This window comes from Sesamum indicum, linkage group LG9 (assembly GCF_026168435.1).
Source record: "Sesamum indicum cultivar Baizhima isolate 11 linkage group LG9, ASM2616843v1, whole genome shotgun sequence".
Classification (NCBI taxonomy): Eukaryota; Viridiplantae; Streptophyta; class Magnoliopsida; order Lamiales; family Pedaliaceae; genus Sesamum; species Sesamum indicum.
Window position 1 is genome coordinate 17371565 of NC_142665.1, and position 18271 is coordinate 17389835.

The 18271-nt window shown below is 34.5% G+C and overlaps 2 protein-coding genes across 2 annotated transcripts; both read right to left on the bottom strand.

Annotated features, from left to right (window-relative positions):
• Window positions 1-280: 280 nt before the first annotated feature.
• Window positions 281-4874, bottom strand: LOC105178244 (kinase-interacting protein 1). The gene is made up of 2 exons (XM_011101678.3): window positions 4383-4874; window positions 281-3161 (listed from the first exon to the last, which is right to left on the bottom strand). The coding sequence occupies exons 1-2, from the start codon at window positions 4474-4476 to the stop codon at window positions 502-504; spliced, it is 2754 nt and encodes a 917-aa protein (XP_011099980.1). The 5' UTR covers window positions 4477-4874; the 3' UTR covers window positions 281-501.
• A 2897-nt stretch (window positions 4875-7771) lies between these two features.
• On the bottom strand, window positions 7772-11319 carry LOC105178243 (Vacuolar protein sorting 55 (VPS55) family protein). Its single transcript, XM_020699296.2, has 5 exons — window positions 11199-11319; window positions 10985-11036; window positions 8757-8796; window positions 8576-8660; window positions 7772-8094 (listed from the first exon to the last, which is right to left on the bottom strand). The coding sequence occupies exons 2-5, from the start codon at window positions 11015-11017 to the stop codon at window positions 7911-7913; spliced, it is 342 nt and encodes a 113-aa protein (XP_020554955.1). The 5' UTR covers window positions 11018-11036; window positions 11199-11319; the 3' UTR covers window positions 7772-7910.
• Between the last annotated feature and the right edge of the window lie 6952 nt (window positions 11320-18271).

Sequence of the window (18271 nt, forward strand, 5' to 3'; positions counted from 1 at the left end):
GTTCTTAACTTCCCATTTGTCTGTCTTCTCAATTCTCAAACTTCCATTCCTAAAACAAAAAAAAAAAAAAATTCCAAACTTTTTTGTCCCATTATTTTTTATCTCATCACTTGCATCCCGTTACTCCAAAATATTTGTGATTTTAGTTCCAAACATTAATTCTCGTCATTTCCAACATAAGTATCACGTGCATGGCTATTAAGTCTTTATTAGGACGAACATTGAAATTTTTTAGATTATGGAATTAATATTGTAAGTTACTGAAAGTGTAGATGAATAATCCTAAAAAGTAACTGCAGAGAACACTCTCTTACACAAAAGAAAGAAAAGTCGAGCTCTACAAACTTGGGGAATGTGACAGTTTACAAGGAAGCTATTCCTGCTCCAGACGACCCGAAAAAACCATTAAAAAAGAAATAAAAAGGACAAAAGTTCCCTTCATCTATCATTACATGAACTTCTACAAGGAAAGAGGCACCTCAAGAAAAATAAGATTAAAAGTTAACGATCTGAAATACGAGAAGAAGCCTTGGAGACATGGTATCTTTTGTAGGGATGCATGCAGGAGAAAATAGAATGCTTCTGTTTCTTCTTGGTTCCAAAGATAAACGAGCGTAGAGGAATTCGGGGCCGGTTCAAACTATCCTGTTGATCACTAGAAATGCCAAACTCACTGTTCAACTGTTTTAGCGTCTCTTCGACTTCAAGTTCAAGTTTGTGGACATGATCTATGCCAGCCTGCAATTCTTCTCTGACCTTGTTGTTCTCGTGCTTCATGTTAAGAATCTCACCCTGGAACTTTGCAGCTTGATGGCTGCTGAATCTGATTTCGTCCTCCTCGACGCCTTCTTTTAAAGCTTTCGTGATGTCCTCCTGAATGCTGCACAATGATGCAAATCTTTGTTTCAGCTCATCTTTCAGCGACATGCTTTGGTCCAACCACAAGTGTAGTGCCGTCTGTATTTCTCTCAAGTGCTTGTAGATTGGCCTGACTTCTGATTTTATTTGTGCTGGAAAATTCCCATCCGGTTTCCGTTTCTCTTTGAGTTTCGATGTTTCATCTTGTAGATCTTGAACTTCATTCTTGAACTTCTGCACCTGATGAAACGTAGTGCTAAATCTTAACCAGAACTCCAGGTTCTCGTCTAGTAAAGCATCGATATCTGTCCGGAGCTTTTCTTCAACTTTCGAGGTGGATGGGGCGCTGTCCATGAAAACCAATTTGATTTCATCGTCTTGTTTTGTGATGGGAATATTGGCATCTTTAGTTACATCCGAATCCTCATTTCCTGAATCAGGCTTAACACTCCGGTCTCCCGAAGAAGTAGATTGTTGGCTGGTATCTTCCTTCACATCCATATCTCCTTGCACAAGGTTTAACCTTTGTCGTAGATGTTGAATTTCTTCATCCCTCTTCGTAATAGCTTTCTTTAGCTCTCTAATTTGCACTGTTATATCAAATTGGCTATCCCTTTCTTTCTTCTCCATAACACTTAGCTTCTTCTTGACATCCTTATAGTTCCTAAGAATCGTTGTATATTCTTTAAGGAGAATCTTCTCTCGGTCCTCCATGCCACTTAAGAGCATCTCCTGCCAGTTTATCTCTTTGTCAGGATCATTGGGGTGATCCACAGGAGCCTGTTCCTTTGGCTTCCGGTCAAAGAATGAAACTGATTTTTTGATTCCTTTAGGTGCAGATGGATCAGAAGCCTGGATATCAACATCCACTTCTTTGACATCCTCTACAGCTTCTATTTTGGAAGCACTCTCGCCTTGAACTGGCACGTCTTTGTGATCTTTGTGCTCCCCGGGGAACTTGTGTTCATAAGGTGACGAATCGGGTTCCTCTACCTCATCGTCTGGTTTTACACTAGATAGTCTCTCAGACAAGTGATCAAGACTGCAACGAGCTTCAGCAAAGTTTGATTGGAGACTGCTGTGATGGTTTTCGACATTCTTGTTCAAATCCTGGATCTTGTTCAGTTTTTCTTCCATTTCTTTCACCCTGTTGCTTAAATTATGAGTGTCATCGATCAGATTCTCATTCTCATTTTCCAAATGCCGAATCTGTGCATTAAGATCATCAGTTTCTGTTCTTAACGTGTTCACAAGAACTGTCTGAGACGATACTGCAGTTTCTAAGCTGATCACCTTGTTGACTAGCTGATCAATCTTCTCTGCCATTTGAGACACTGTCAGATTTGCCAATGAGCTCAAATCCAAGCTTTCTTTAGTATTATCCCCGAAAGCTTCAATTTCCTTCGTTTCTTGTATCAAGGCATCCACATCTTTACCTGAGCTATTTGCCTTCGTACACTTTTCATCACCTTCACTCGGCTCTTTTTCATCATTTTGTTCTCGCATAAACTTCTGTCTGAGGGACTGCACGCGTTGACCGGCTGCTTCAATTTTCTTATATTCCTCTCTTGCTTCTCTCGTCGACTTTTCTTGCTTCTCCTGCAACATTGCCAATGTTTCTTGACACGTTTTAAGGGCGGCCTCAGCCATTAAAGTCCGAGCCTCATCATCCTCAATAACACTGCCCATATTAAACTCATCTTGCAACCTCGACACCCTTTTCTGCATATCCATGATCTGGTTCTCCATCTCCCAGTACTTTGCCACCCCGCTTTCATAGGAGCTCTTGACAAACTCTTTTACGGTCTGCAATGCTAGAATCTCTTTCTGAAGCTTGTTTATCTCCGCCAAGGCTTCATCTTTGGTCAAACCAGATTTCACATCAGCAGCTTTGATCCAATTTTCTACTTTTGTTGATTTCCTGCGGTGGAGTTGCTTTGAAGCTGCAGACATAATCCTCTTCAAATCCGGACTTGGTGCCTTGGGAACTTGTGGAACGTTCAGCATATTCAGTTCTGGGATCTGTGGTTTCTCCGGAATTTTTGGGGTAGGACAGTACTCGTCCTCCCCCATTTCAAACTGAACCTGTTCCGGAAACACAGTTGCAATTGTATGATTGGCGTTTTGGAGTTCTTTGGATAAGAGGTCGTAACGGTCTCCCATTGCCCGGAATGCCTTGTAAACTTCTTCTACACTGCTTATGAGCTCCGGCCTCCTCTTGTAGTACATCTCAGCCCTCTTCGCGAACGAGTCTCCATCCTCTTCAATTAGCTTAAGTATCGCTTGCACTTTCTCTTCCATGTCTGCCAGAGCAACAAGATCTCATTAGAGTAATTTTGAAGGAAACACATTGTGCACTGAACTTGAATGCACAAACATGGAACTGATGGAGTATAAAATAACGAGAAATTGAACATATATCCTTCCGATTTGTCCAACTTTTTAACAAATTGACCTTCCAACTACATCATTCCTATGCATTCCTCCAAAAATAGAAAATACAGTACAAGAAATGATGCCATCAAGTACGAGATGTACTCATAAGAAGCCAAACGATTCAAGAACCGGCAGCAATACATTTAAACATGATGGATTGCTTCTTCCACCTGGAAACAAAGTATTCAAATCTAATGGTTAATAGCGTTTTCCCCCATGTAAAATGATAAATGGACAAAATACTCATTCAACAAGGAAAAGGGCGATCGCCCCATGAGCTTTTAGATAAGAAGCTTGCAGCCTTCCTATATATTCGTTTTTGACTTGATAATTTTTTTGCTAAAAACTAACTGTCCTACTGCAAATGGAGAATGTAATTCATCGTCTATGTTTTTATATTAGTAAATGGGAGTAAAACAAATTAACATTAAACAAGTCAAAAATCAAGCACCCGTTGCACGAGTGGGGCGCCTAAGAGGTCTTTTCGAAAAGTTTGAGGAGTCGATCGAGTGCCCTTTCTATTTTCCTTTCATGGGGTTCTTGGCCCATTAAGGTTTTCATAGGGAAACTGTTGCATTCAATCCTCTAATCTATGTTCCTATCATGGGGTTTTTGGGCCATTAAGGTTTTCATAGGGAGACTGTTGCATTCAATCCTCAAATCTATGTTCCTTTCATGGGGTTTTTGGGCCATTAAGGTTTTCATAGGAGACTGTTGCATTCAATCCTCTAATCTAAGGCCGAAGGAAACAAGGAATACCATGCAAGGGAAATGAACTATCTATATCAACAATACTGCAGAACCATACTTATCAGCAAATATACTGAATATTCAATATTTTTTCTAGCCAATTTCTCCTGTTTTCTGCAACTCCAATTAGAAATCTAAAGCATACTCCAAACAAAATAGACGGTTTCAATGATCCAAAGCAAAAAACAGAAATGATCTACATATATATAACAGCACTCGAATTAATCCCTACGAGAACCTCAACAAATTAAACCAAAAATCTCTTCATGGGATTGATCAAAACCGAGATCCCAGGTAGCCCATCTTTCCCTGGTAAGAATTGAGGCAGTTTTTAATACCTTGAAGGCTCTGCTCGAGCCATTTCGATTGCTTTGTCCGAATGTGGCTTGCCCACCACCATGAATACGCATTGCTTGCAGCTCTCTGCAACATCTCTCAAATCTGATCTTTCTTCTTCGTCTTCGTCCTCTAGCTCCTTACTTATTATATGTTTCACGGACAGAAACTCTTTCTCCCCTTACGCAACTCACATAGCACCGATCAAGAACTGAACAAAGAGAAAGGGTTTCAAGAATTCGAGATTTTTTGTTTTCTTGTTTGGACAAGAATGGGAACAAGGAAAAGAATCACAACAAAGACAAGTTTATGGGATTATCGGTTACGAGGTTTTCTCGCTCCAAAATTAGTTGTTGGCAGTTGGGCCCTTCACAAAGTAGCCGGCCACTAATCCGTTTAATATACGAACGTGGCTTCCACTGGCCTTGAACAGCTTGGCATTCCCTTCAAGCAAAGAGCTGTCACCTTTAGGCCTTTACACTCTTCTTCCTCCTCAGCCAACTTCTTAAGACATCACCGTCGAGGAATAAATTAATACCACTTCACATTGGAAAAAAAGGTTTATGAACATGGCCAATATTTTGTTTCTTATTTTTGAATTAATATATTGCATTTAATATTATATTTAATTATAAATATCAATATCTATAATTTGAATGATTTTTTATGACATACTATAAAGTGAACTCGCAATTTTTATTAATTTTAAAAAAAACATAATTATGAAAATTATAAATTTTGAATTGCTTAGAAAAATATAATTAAGAATAATTATTTGTTATGTACTAATATAATAATAATTATATATCTTCTAATAATTACAAGTCTTAAGATTTGTTATGAAACGTACTTAATGAATATATAATATATTTGCATTGTTTATGAGTTTTGCTGATTTTATATTTCTTAAGTTTTTCTGTTAATGTTTGTTTATTTCTGTACCATTAAGTCAATTATTTTTGTGCAATAATTGAGAAATATAATTCTAATTTTTTTTATATGAAAGGTTTAAGAAAAAAGAGATCACTTAAAATATTGGGTGTTTGTTTATTTTCTAGTAGCTAAATTCATGGGGTAAAATTCATTTTAGTCCCCGGCATTTAGCTTCAGCTTCAAAATATTCATTGTCTTTTCAGTTCACTTTAAATTAGTTCTTTCAGCGGGTAATTTTTTGTCTATTACCCCTATTTAAATTTTCTTTTTTTATAGAGAATTATTTTAGTGCTTCAATTTTTATTTTTTAGTGCAATTTGGTCCGTCATGTATTAGCTTAGAAAATAATTATTATTTTAATTGGAACAATTTATTATTGCATAATTATATATAGATGTTTGTGCATATTTAATTTTAAATTTTAGAAACTACTTATTATTTTTAGAAATATAAATGTTTATTGAATAAATAAAAGTATTAAAAAAGTAGATGAAAGTTATGAGAAATTGTTGGAAAAAAGAGGGACAGAAGAAAAAGAGAAATAGAAGTTTAGAAGAAATTGAAAAATACAAATCCATAAAATAATTTAAAATATAAAAAATGGCAAACAGAACATATTGAAGACAGCAAAATGGTAATCTTCAATTATATAAAAGTATAGATAATAATTTGATTAGTATTGATATATCAATATAATTGTCATGAATTTATTGAATTTTTCAAATAAAAGAACACTTGAATGAATAAGGGGTTTTATATACCCCATTCTTCTATATTAACTGATATATAATTTATATTCTAATTTTTAGATTTTTTTTGTTTAAATATTTTTGCTCTATTTTCTTATTCAAACTTTTATTTATTCAAATATTATTTTATTTGAAAAATTCGATAAGCTCATTAAATTCATAATAAGTAAGTTAATATGTCATTAATCAAGTTATTACTTGACGAATTGGCCAACAATAAATTATTTCAATTAAAACGATTATATTTTTCTAAGTTTATAAATATAAGGACCTAATTGTAACTAAAAATAAAATGTGAATGACAAATACTATTATGTAAAAACAAAAAAAGAAAAAGAGTTTCATAAGGGTAATATAGGAATGTCACTTGTTAAAAGGATTAATTTAAAGTGAGTTGAAAAGACGGGAACTATTTTGAAGTTAAAATCAAAAGTCAGGGACTAAAATAAATTTTATCCTAAGTTCATGATATATATATATATATAGTTTACATATTTGAAGTCAATTTAAAAACTAAGTATTGAATAATCTTAATTTCAAGAATATTAAACTATTGTTACTGAAATACATAAAGTTTGTGCCTTCTACTCGATTTTATTTCAATTTTGACTCAATCACATCCATTTTTGTAGATTTTTTTATGATCAAATTGTACCATTTTTTAAACTTGAACAATAGTTAACGAGTCTTCTATTATATATTTCTCATTATTTTAAAATTCACTCTTGTAAGAAAATCTTGAGACTTAAAATTGCAATTTTTTTTGTAGTACTCTTCCTTTATAAAATATCAAATCAATTATGCTGTTAATATATATCTTACTAATATGTTCAAAATTGTAATTAATCTTGTTTTTTAGTTCAATAATTCTTGAGAAAGTGCTACAATTTTGCTTAACAAAAACTTGCTATACTATCACAATTTCAAGTGGTTTATTTGATTTTATTTTAAATACAATTTTAATTTTACAACGATAACATCATTTCATATTATACTTCTTCTTATTTTTTTTTAGGGTGAATTACATCATCACTCCCTAAAATTTGATATAATTACAAATATATCTTTATTAAATAAAAAATTATATTTACGTTCCTTGAGATTTGTTCCGTCTTACATTTAACTCCACCCATGGAATTTCGGTGAATTTATCACATGTTATTCATAAAATACCCTTAACAAAAAAGGTTGTCTATAATTTGACCAACTTTTCATTTGACCAAATTGTAATGTTGTAAAATATTGAGGGGGTTAAATGATATGAACTCACATACTTTGTACTTAAATAAATTTTTTTTGTTCTTAAATTAGTCATTTTTGTCCATTAAATATCACCGGGATTATTTTATATTAGGTTGAATTACATCCCCACCCTCTGAAAATTTAGTATAATTAAAAATATATCCTTATTAGATAGAAAGGTAAAAGAAGAATTTTCCAGAGGGTGTAAGTGTAATTTTAATTTTTTTAAGAAACAAAAATTCAATTTCACATTTTCAGAGGAGGTATAGGTAAAATTAACCCTAGTAATTAACATGAAATTAATGAATCAAGGAGCCATCATACAAATAAATTATTTCAAATTGTACACCATTGAGCACCCAAACTCGCCTTCCCTTGGTCTCCGGAGCAATTAATCCAGGTTGAAAGTTTTACATGAACTGGTCACGACCTTACCGAACTCAGACCACCAAGAATTTATCTGTACATGGTGGAAAGTATTATCCCTGCTTTTTCACCCTTTCCAGTACTTTCTTGCTAAATATTTCTTCCCGTAGCGTCAGCTAATCCAACATTTGACTGGTATGGGATTTACAGTAAGTATCACTTAATGCACTCATGAAGATGTTACCACTCGTCATCAAGACTAGCACGATGAAAGCAAAGGACTGTGCAGACGAAAATGAAGAAAGATGTGAACTCAATGAACATAGCTCCAGTCCCAATTAAGCCTGCATGCCTCAGAATAATTGGAATAGCCACACTTCCGACAGCAGATGCTCCAGTTAAAAACTTAGCAGCATCCATCCACCTACAAGAAACCAACAATTACGTGAAAATTAAATTTCAAGAATGACAGAATGGCAGCGACTTGCAGGTCTATTTGTTGCTGACGAGGCCATATTTTAGGAAAATCAAAACATAAGTTCTGTGCACCCCCCAGTATGAGTGTTTGTTCATTAACTTCCCAAGAGGTGACAGGACAGGCATGCATATGTCATATCTAAGTTTTATGTTGACTGAAATATCCATCTTAATACTAGTTGGCATTCAAGTGAAGAGGCCACTCAGGCTCCTATACAATTGGGAAATACGAAGCAGCCCTTGTAATTCAGACATACAAGAACTATGAGCTGTAGTTTATATGCCGCCAAAAGTAACAAAATGCACAAGAATTGCCTAAGATGTAAAACATTGATGAGCGGTTTATAGATGCATCTTAAATTGTTTCAACTAAAGAGGTGAAACGAAAGCAAGGAGTATAATCAGAATATAGGTGCAGAACTACTCACCCCCCACCATCTCGACTGGTTAGGAACTGAGTGGACCCACCGCCAAAAAACAGACAAGGCATTGGCACCAGTACATACATTAGAGCTGGGAAACAAGTTTTAACAGGTTCAGGAGTATACTGTAATGAATAATAAGTTCGAACTAAAAGCCAACCTAAACATATGCAAGACTTCTACTAACCTGATAGCATCGGCCACCAGTTGTTGTATATTGCACAAGCCTGCAATCAGAATTACAACAGGAATCACTAAGATGCACAAGGAATATACTTCTACCAGCATGTCTATATAATTGATCCAGTCACAGTGAAAGCACACCACAATTTGAACATATCACCACCATCAAAGAAAGAGAAACAAAAATTTAGAACAACAAGAGGTAATTACTGGAATGGGGGTCCAAAGCCTCCCATCTCCAATGGGCATGGGCAGAAGAGGACTAATTAAAAGTCAGCCTCAAGTAGCCACATATTTAATGACTTGGGAGACAGAAATCATGTCATTAGCAAATACAAATAAGCCGACACCTGACTTCTGAGAAAAAAGTACTATTAATTTGCCTGCGCATCCAACATACTATTGTATTGAAAAGGATAGGTGAGCCAATTATGTATTAGCCTTTCTAGTTAAATCACAGCATATCAAATAAAATAATAACCAAAACCCACATAGCACAGAAAACATGTAAAACGATAAATGATAACCAAACCATTCCTGGAAGGCTATGAATGGTAACACCTCTTCAATTAATAAGATAGATTAATTCCAAGTATGTCCCCTGAGATTTCCATCCAACTTCAACGACGCCAAAAATCATTAGAAACCCTAATGTTTTCAATAAAAAAATGACTGATTTACCCTTCGTAAAAATTTCACGAATCTCAAGGGAAGTTTGTTCAAATTGTCCAGTCCTGTCCTAAGATTTGTCACATTATGATACTGCTTATAACTATCTACTTCACAGTTAGACCCCTTGTGGTTTAATATTTATCTGAATAAAAATAAAATACTGGAAAAATATAAATACTCGACCATAAACCATGCTATATGTCTAAATAAACCCAAGTCCATAATATTAATACCATACTTCATCTAAATACAAATTTCAGTGAATATTTTTTTATCTCCCTGAATTAATTGCTCTCAAGTATCATGCTTACTATCAACCTTAAGGAAATTCAAGTTAAACGCCTAAAAATAGGATGCAATTGATTGATTATGCATATGAGAAATATGTGTGATTAATTTTCTAAACACTAGTAATTTTAATTGAAGCAATTAAAAATGAAGTTGTTAATATTATAGAATATAATTTCAAAATTTTTCATAAATTAGATATATTGAAATAACCCAACTCTCAGATATTATTGTAAATTTGGACTAACCAGGGATTTAAAACTGTCATTTTATAAAAATAATAGAACCATTGTATAAAATATGGTTGTAGATATAGATAGAAAGACAACAAAAGTTGGGAGAGGTATATCTAATACCAGAAGTTTTACGGTTCTATATATTTTACCTGGATCTCAAAGGACGTTTATGTAACTGTCAAATTCTTGAATTAGTCAACTCAAGGGCAAAGCTACATTTTCATTCAATTATTTTGCTGATGGCAGCAAATTCAGTCAACGACAGCAACTATGGGATCAATTTGTTAAACGATACGAAATGCCAAGCCAATATATGTAATTTTTCAGACCTAAACAATTTTACCTGTAATTAGACCAAATATTAATAGGAGGCGCTATAATCATCTCAATAAGGTATTGAAGTAGGCTTTACTCAGAGAGATGGTGAATATATCAACAGATCTGAAATTCCTAAACTCCATCATAATGCAAAATGACCCCAAAATATAAAAAGATAAAAAGAAAAACAACCAGAAACCATATGCTAATGTTTACTATATTTATTATATGCTTATGATATCATTTTATTGAGCAGCAAAATAGTTTCTCAGTAACCAGGGAATATCAAGCTAAAGAGTCTAGATCTCCCCCACCAAAGGTTATAAGATAAGTCAAAAAGCCTAGATCCTTCCCTCCAAAGATTAAAAGCTTGTCCATTTCTGGACAAGATGAGAGTTAACTACAATTTTCATATCTGGTATCATCTACAATGAAAATTAAATGCATCTTATGGAAGTTCTTTAAAGAATCATAATAATGCACATTGAACATGTTAGCATTATGAGAAGAACAAACATGAAAAGACATAACACAGAGTGAAGACAATATTTTCTGATATTAACTGACTTTGGCAAATAAGTGGAAAATTAATATTTCATAAGCTAAACAAGTATAACCAGGATACGGTCAATAATCTTATCAACGGTCACGGTATGATAGAACTAGGACAAGATGGCTCAAGCTTGGGACAATATGATATCCATGTACCAAAACTTACCAAGATTTGGAGCAGGATGCTAGCTGAAAACATGAAAGCAAGTCCTGCAAGACTGAACATTAAATGCAAAAAGATTAATAGTCAATAACACAATAGGAAAGATACTCAAAGATGTTAATTCTTGCACTTTATCTTCCCATTTTCATTCTATTCACAAGGAAATGCAGTGCAAATTCAGTATCATTAAATTCATGAACTCATGTTGTTCACTTACACTGCATCCACCGAGGAGCAGACCAGCCACGCAGCAGCAAATCACCAGGCAAAGGAAGCAGAATCAAGTTCAAAATAAAAAAGCTTATTAGATTTTGCTTTGGAAATATACTTTAAGATGCCAAATACACAATTGTAGCAAAAAGAAAACATGCATGTAGACGTGCACTGCAAAGAATCAACACCAGAAACTATAATTGAAATGGACCAGATGGTAAGCTTTCTGTCTATAACACCAACTGTTGCAAGATACTGAACATAATAGAGCAGATTGGCAGGAAATACGAAAACCCAAACAGATTGAATCATACGTTAAGCTGATTCCGGATAATTTTGAGCGTCAAATAAAAGAATGGTGGAGTAGAGTAGCCCTTTTTATTGTAGAGGTTCAAGAACATATTGATATCACCCACTCGGCTAATTCAAGCATTTATGAAGCTCATGATAATCATATATTCACTTCAAAGCATAACCAACTTTTCCAATAAAATCTGATACTGTGTCCTTATTCATCAAATTCTTAACTTAATTTTTAATAAATATGCAGGCTTTACAAAAAAGCAAAACTCAAGCAGTTCCCATCAGAAGCTGCCCACTTAATGTGAAGGAATCATGACGGAAGACCAATACCCTGATGTGTTTGTGCTATAATGATTGTGACGTCACCTAGTCGAATAAGAAAGCATGTAAAATCGTATTCAAACATAAATCACTTCATTTTGTTGTATGTATGAGCTCCACATAAACTAAAACGAGAAAGCTGACACTTTAGCTATCAAAACATAGAGGACAGGTCAATACTGCATCAATCCAATTCAACCAAGGCACATTTAGTACATTTCACTTTCCTCCATATAGGGTCTAACTGAAACCGAGTAATGCAACTGAATAAATAGAATACAGTGCAACTCATCAACTAACACGATTCCATACCACATATTATATAACACCAACACAACTTTATATATGCGTCAGTTTCCTAGGTAAACGAGGATGATAACCATTCAATCTTACTTTTTGAGAGAATAATTCTCCTCCTGTAGGACAAGCAAGCAATTCTGACTACTCGTCTTAGACTTATCCAAATAATAACTGATCCTGAATTTGTTAGACATTTTTTCACCTTAGCACAATTTGAAGAAAAAGAATTTAAATTTGGGTTCCATTTATTGAAGTAGACAGAAATGCAATAACTAAGCTAACCAAAAAATCTAACAAAAACAACAAAGATCAATGTTATCCAAAGAGCCAAAATGCAGCCAGTTTTATTCATATAGGTACGCTATCCATCACAAGACTGTACTTTTCTTACACATTGGCTGGAAGAGCTACCACACCGACACAAAACACCAAAATTTACATAGTACAATTGCAAAATTATGATCAGCAGAAAATGACAATAAAGTTATCATCAACAGTTCGAAAGAAGGAACATACGGACAAACCTTCAATGGTCATTGCCATTTCTGCAACTATGAGGATTTTGTTTGAAGAGAGAAATTCAATAGTTTGGAGATTGCTGTCGAACTTCAGAACTTTCCAGTTAATTTGATTGAGATCGCTACAACTTTTGGGAAAAAAACAAAAAGAAGAAAATTAGAAGAAGATCTAAACTAGGATAAGAAGGGATGTTATAAAACTCGACCTCATTTCCCTTTTCAGATTTTCTTTTGCAGTCAGATCAGGCTTTCGTACTTTTGCAACACATTAATAGAACAATTAAAAGTTTCATTGCAACTATAATTTGATTTACACATTTTTCATTCCCAAAAAATGTGCTTGTCCATTATGAAAAGAGAAGTATAGAAGCACACACAAAATCCTAGGAGATTTTTATTGATCACGTCACAAAGGCCAACCAGTTAGATAGCAAATGTAAACCACACAATCACAAAAAAGTCGTGGAAAGCGACTACTATCGTTCAGATCATACTTCTTTTTAGTTGGAAAGAAGACAAAAGTTCAAATGATGGCCTCTTTTCTTGAAGACAGAATAATTTTCAGTTGATCAAAGTCAAATTTCGACAACAAGTTTACAGAGTGACTTGAAAGTTGAACCAACACAGAACTTGAAATTTTTAATTCCACTTTTACATCAATAACCAGTTAAGGGAAAAAAGATTCATTCAAGGAGCACATAAAACTAGCCCAAGTCCCAACCTTAACAACTAAGTGGGAAACAAAACTGCCAAGCTGAAACAGTTTAGTAACAGAAAACCAAGGAAATTCACCAAATACTCATTAGCTAATGAACTAGCTTACATTAAGCCGCTTAGCACCTTTTCGATTATCTTTTAATTGAAGTTAAAATCAATGACTCAACTGAAACACATGCACCCTCTGAAAAACTAGAAGAAAAAGAAATTCGACAATGGAAACTAGCAAAATTCCCAAGATCCCGTCTCCCAGAATGAAATGTGAAATTCTGGTGATATAAAGCAGAAATAGAAAAGAAAAACAATGAAGATGAAATTCTAAAACCAAAAGCTTTTCGCTGTAAAACCCTCAATAAATTCTACAGAACCCACAGAATTGCGATAGAACCGAACAAAGGGAAAACAAAATCCGAAAAGCAGAACCAAATTGCATAAGTTCTTAGATTCTAAAAGCCCATGGCATAACCCCAAAAACTCGTATGAAAGAAATAAGAAAACAACTAAAAAAAGTTGAGAAAATTCAAAGCATCTTACCAATAACAACACGAATCTTCTGCTGCAAGGGATGTAAAAGAAGAACAAATTCAAGACTCCGCACTGAAATTATTTAGGGATTGCGAGTGGAGATTGAAAGAGAGCTCATCAAGAAAGCTTTTTAGATCGTCAATGGTGGGATAGTTTTATGGTTTTTATCATTTTATTTCTTTTTATTTATTTAGTGCACATTCATTTTCGAGAAAAACACCAAAAAAGCACTGTAAATTAATTTATATAAAAAATCAAAAAGCGGTAAATACAAAAGGTCAGTTCTCACATCACTTATATTAATTTTTTAAAATACCAAAAATATCCTTCCACTTATTTAACTTTCCAACTTATATTGAATTAATTATTCAATTACGTTTCTTAAGAAAATTAATTTCATACAATTACTGCACTCACAAATCAAATTTACTCACTTTAAATTAAATTAAATATAGCATATTAATATTTATTTTGCATGTAAATGATTGTGATGTACGGTAAATATAATATTAATAGATTTTAGTTTTTTTTGAATGAAATTATTTAAAATTATTTTTTTAAATTTTTTTCTTGAAAATTCAAATTTATCAAACCAAATACCAATTTCAAAAAATACAACCTTAACTTTGCAATTTGCACTCTCGCTTTGAGGGGGTCGTTTACTTTTGTATGTACGGTAAATGATTGTGATGTGGGCTCATATAGGTGGCTCAAAAACAAAGCCTATTCCTTAGTCCAACAAGCTACCCCGAAAGGCCCAATACAGACAAAGGTAGGGTGCTTACGGTGCAATTTTAATTTTTTAAAGTTGTTTTCAAATTAAATTGTCGTTGACAATTTTATAAAATCAAAATTTAAAGTGCGGTTTTTTAATAATTGTAACAAAATTAAAATATTGAGACTAATAAAAAAAAAATATCACAAGTGTTTATATGTAGCAATCACGAAAGACCAGCATTATGCATCATAGATTACCACCACTCACAACTGTAAGTAGATTAAACTATAAGAAAATATATAGTAATTCAACAAGTAAACACTTAATCCAACATAGATCAATGGTCGGTTATAATCGTATTAAATATATTATTAAGAAAGTATATCAAATTTAATTGAATCCTTACTAGATAATACTTTAGACCATGCAATTGAGAATATGTAGGCAATAGATTTTGACCTGACTTTCTTCATCGTATGAATGTCATCCTACTTAAGCACAACTTAACTATTAATATATACGTTTCACAATTGTGACACTTATTAGTAATGTTAGCAAAAAGTAAAAAAATAAAATATCATAAAAAATACATAATCATTCATACAAATTCAAACCTAATGAAAATTCCTTTCAAATTAGTCGCATGTGTTCGTTGAGGTTACCAAATCATTATCATTAGTTCAATAAATATTTAAAAATATAGATTGAGAGAGAACAGAGATAAAAGGTAGAAAGACAGAACAGAGATAAAAGGTAGAAAGACATAATAGAGACAAAAGATCGTAAGAGAGAAAAGAGAGAAGAGGAAAATGGGGAGAAAAAAAAAATAGCAAAGAAAAAATAAATAAAAATTGGGACAATCATCAAACGGGCTTAAAATTTGAACAATCTTAAAGCATTTACCATTTATTTTTTTTGTATAAAGTCCAAATATAAATTTACAAAGATAGGCATTGTAATATGGATCTTTGATAATATGGATTTTTTAATATGAAATTCTTCTAAAAGAATTATTTTATTTATCAAATTATTATATAATTTAAAAAATAATTATATATTTTGCGGTGCGATAACGATTATTGGCTGCTGTTTTAAGCTTTAAACTAAAACCAAATTAATAGTGCGGCGAGATTGTACTTTAAATATAGAATTGCAATTTGAAAAATAAACAGTTCAATTCAGTTTCGTTAGGGTGGCTTTGGGTGGTTTGAATATTTTTTTTATCACCCCTAAACAAAGGCGTAAAGGGACCCTCTTCGACAACCCAAAAGGTCTTAAGATCCAAAGAGCAGATACATCCCAAAAGCCCAGGATCAAACGTGTCAGCCAGCTAGGTATCTACCCCGCTGGAGGACTGCCATTAGACCAGGTCATTGTAAGAAGGCACAAGGGGGCAAATCCATGGGGTAGCAGACTCCTCATCCCGCCAAAATCTCCTAATTAGGAAAGACTCCCGCTAGGCTCGCTGACTAGTAAGATAAGGATAACAGGGAGGGCCTATCTGTTGCCAACTGCCTCTCTTAATCTACTCAGACGCTAGAACCCCCCCTCCCTAAAAGTCGGGTGACCTCTTCTATAAATGCAGGGCCAGTCTTCCTAGATAGGGGACGACTCCCTCAAGCTGTCATAAGCAATCCTTGTCATATTTCTTTACTACTATAACATTTTCATCATATTTTATCTCGATTTATATTCATCTTCTCTATTTAGTATCTTTTTACTCAAAATTCAATAATTACTTGGGCATTAGAATGCTAATATATTTTTTGCAGACTTTCCTAAGCTGCAAATGTTTTAGCCCAATTTCTAAACATTAGTCCATATTGACGGACCCGTGCGATTTTCACACACATCATGTAGTGTCGTCTATGGGAAAGCTTAGGGAACTAAGATGTGATTATCAATGGAGACACCTAATAACGCCTTGAACAAACAGAAGGTTGTGGAGGAGACAGGTAACCCTCAGGCCCTCCAGGTTGTGCCTGGAGCTCCCCTAGCATCCGTTGGTGGAACAACGGTCCTTGGATTCTCCAAGCCTATGGACCCTTTTACTGAAACCTCGTGGGACGACACCTCCTCGAATACCTACTTAAGCAAATTGTTCCCCCAAATGCTGGGAACCATACATCACGTGATAACGACAGCTACACGGGAGCAGATGGCGGTGTGAGGATGGCCTCCCTAGATGCTAGAGGGAGGATGGTGCCCCCTGCCCTTGGACCTGTTATCCAAGAAAGACAGGGCCAACCTTTGCAGCCTTAAGAGGGTAGTCCTCCCTAATGGCTCGCTCACCTAGATTATCTCCAAAAGGAAATTCAAGACGTCCAGTACCAGGTTATGAGAGCACCCCTCGAGGAGCAGCGAGGTACTCCCTTTAGAAGGGAGTCATGATGGATGAGCTCCCCTTAAACTGCCGAACTCCGGCTATCGCTGAATTGGATGGCACTACTGATCCTCAAGAGCACTTATCTCACTTCAAGAACTCGACTCTCTTGCACTACTACACCGATGGGATCAAGTGTCATGTGTTTGTCAGCAGGAGTAATCGAGAGTTTCTAGGAATTTTGATTCTTGTTCCTACACCAATTCGCTAGTAACTGAAAACACTGGAAAATGGATCTTAGCCTCTTCGCAATTCGGCAGAAACACAGGGAGTCCTTGAAGGACTATCTCAATTGATTCAATATAGAGGCCCTAGGGTATCGTCGGTCACACAGGAAGTTAAGACCAGTGCTTTATCTCAAAGGTTCTTGGACGGGGATTTCTTTAAATCCTTAGCTAAGAAACCTGCTTCAAGATTGACACCCTCTTGGCCAGGGCTGAGAAGTATATCAATATGGAGGATGCCCAGTTTTTCAAAAGGAAAGGAGGCGGTGAGAAGAGGAAAAAATCAAAGATGAGGCCCCCTTAAAAAAACCAGAGATGTATCAGGATAAAAGACCACCCTTCCAAAGGACGAACTCTGTATATACTCCTTTGAACGTCCCTATCACTCATAACTCATGGTCGTGGAGGGCAGGGGTCCGTTAGCATGGTCCAGGACGACCTTTGATAAATATTGCCACTTCCATAACAATTATGTACATACTACTAAAGAATGCCGACATCTAAAGAGCGAGATCGAACCACTCGTCTAAAATGGATACCTACAAGAGTTTGTATGCCGGGAGAAAGCCCAGGGAACAGGCCCTTATAAAAAATAGGAGCAAGACAAAAGGAAAAATATGAAGGAGTCTACACAATATTGATACACTTCTCACTAATCTTTTAATATCTCATTCTACAAAATTAGAATCTTTATTCCAATTTCTCTACATAAAGTAGACTCGCTTATATTGTCATTAGTGTATATCTGGCTATATTAAAGTTAGAGTTTATATTTTAAAATTTTCCATTACCGCCCTTAAACCTGCTAATCCTGCCAACATGAGGATTGCTCACTAATTAAATCATAACTTTAATCATAATTATCAACTTTCAAAATTGTTTTAGTATTTAAAACCAAACATAACAATATTTCCAATGATGTATAATTTGAATTTAAATCATAGGAATCAATTTTATGAAAAACTCCTGTTACTCCATTATGTGTTTTTCCATGACAGAATCCATGTCCCCAAATATAAATTTTACTCCGACCAAAATATAACTGATAAAGGTACCGTTTTTGCACCA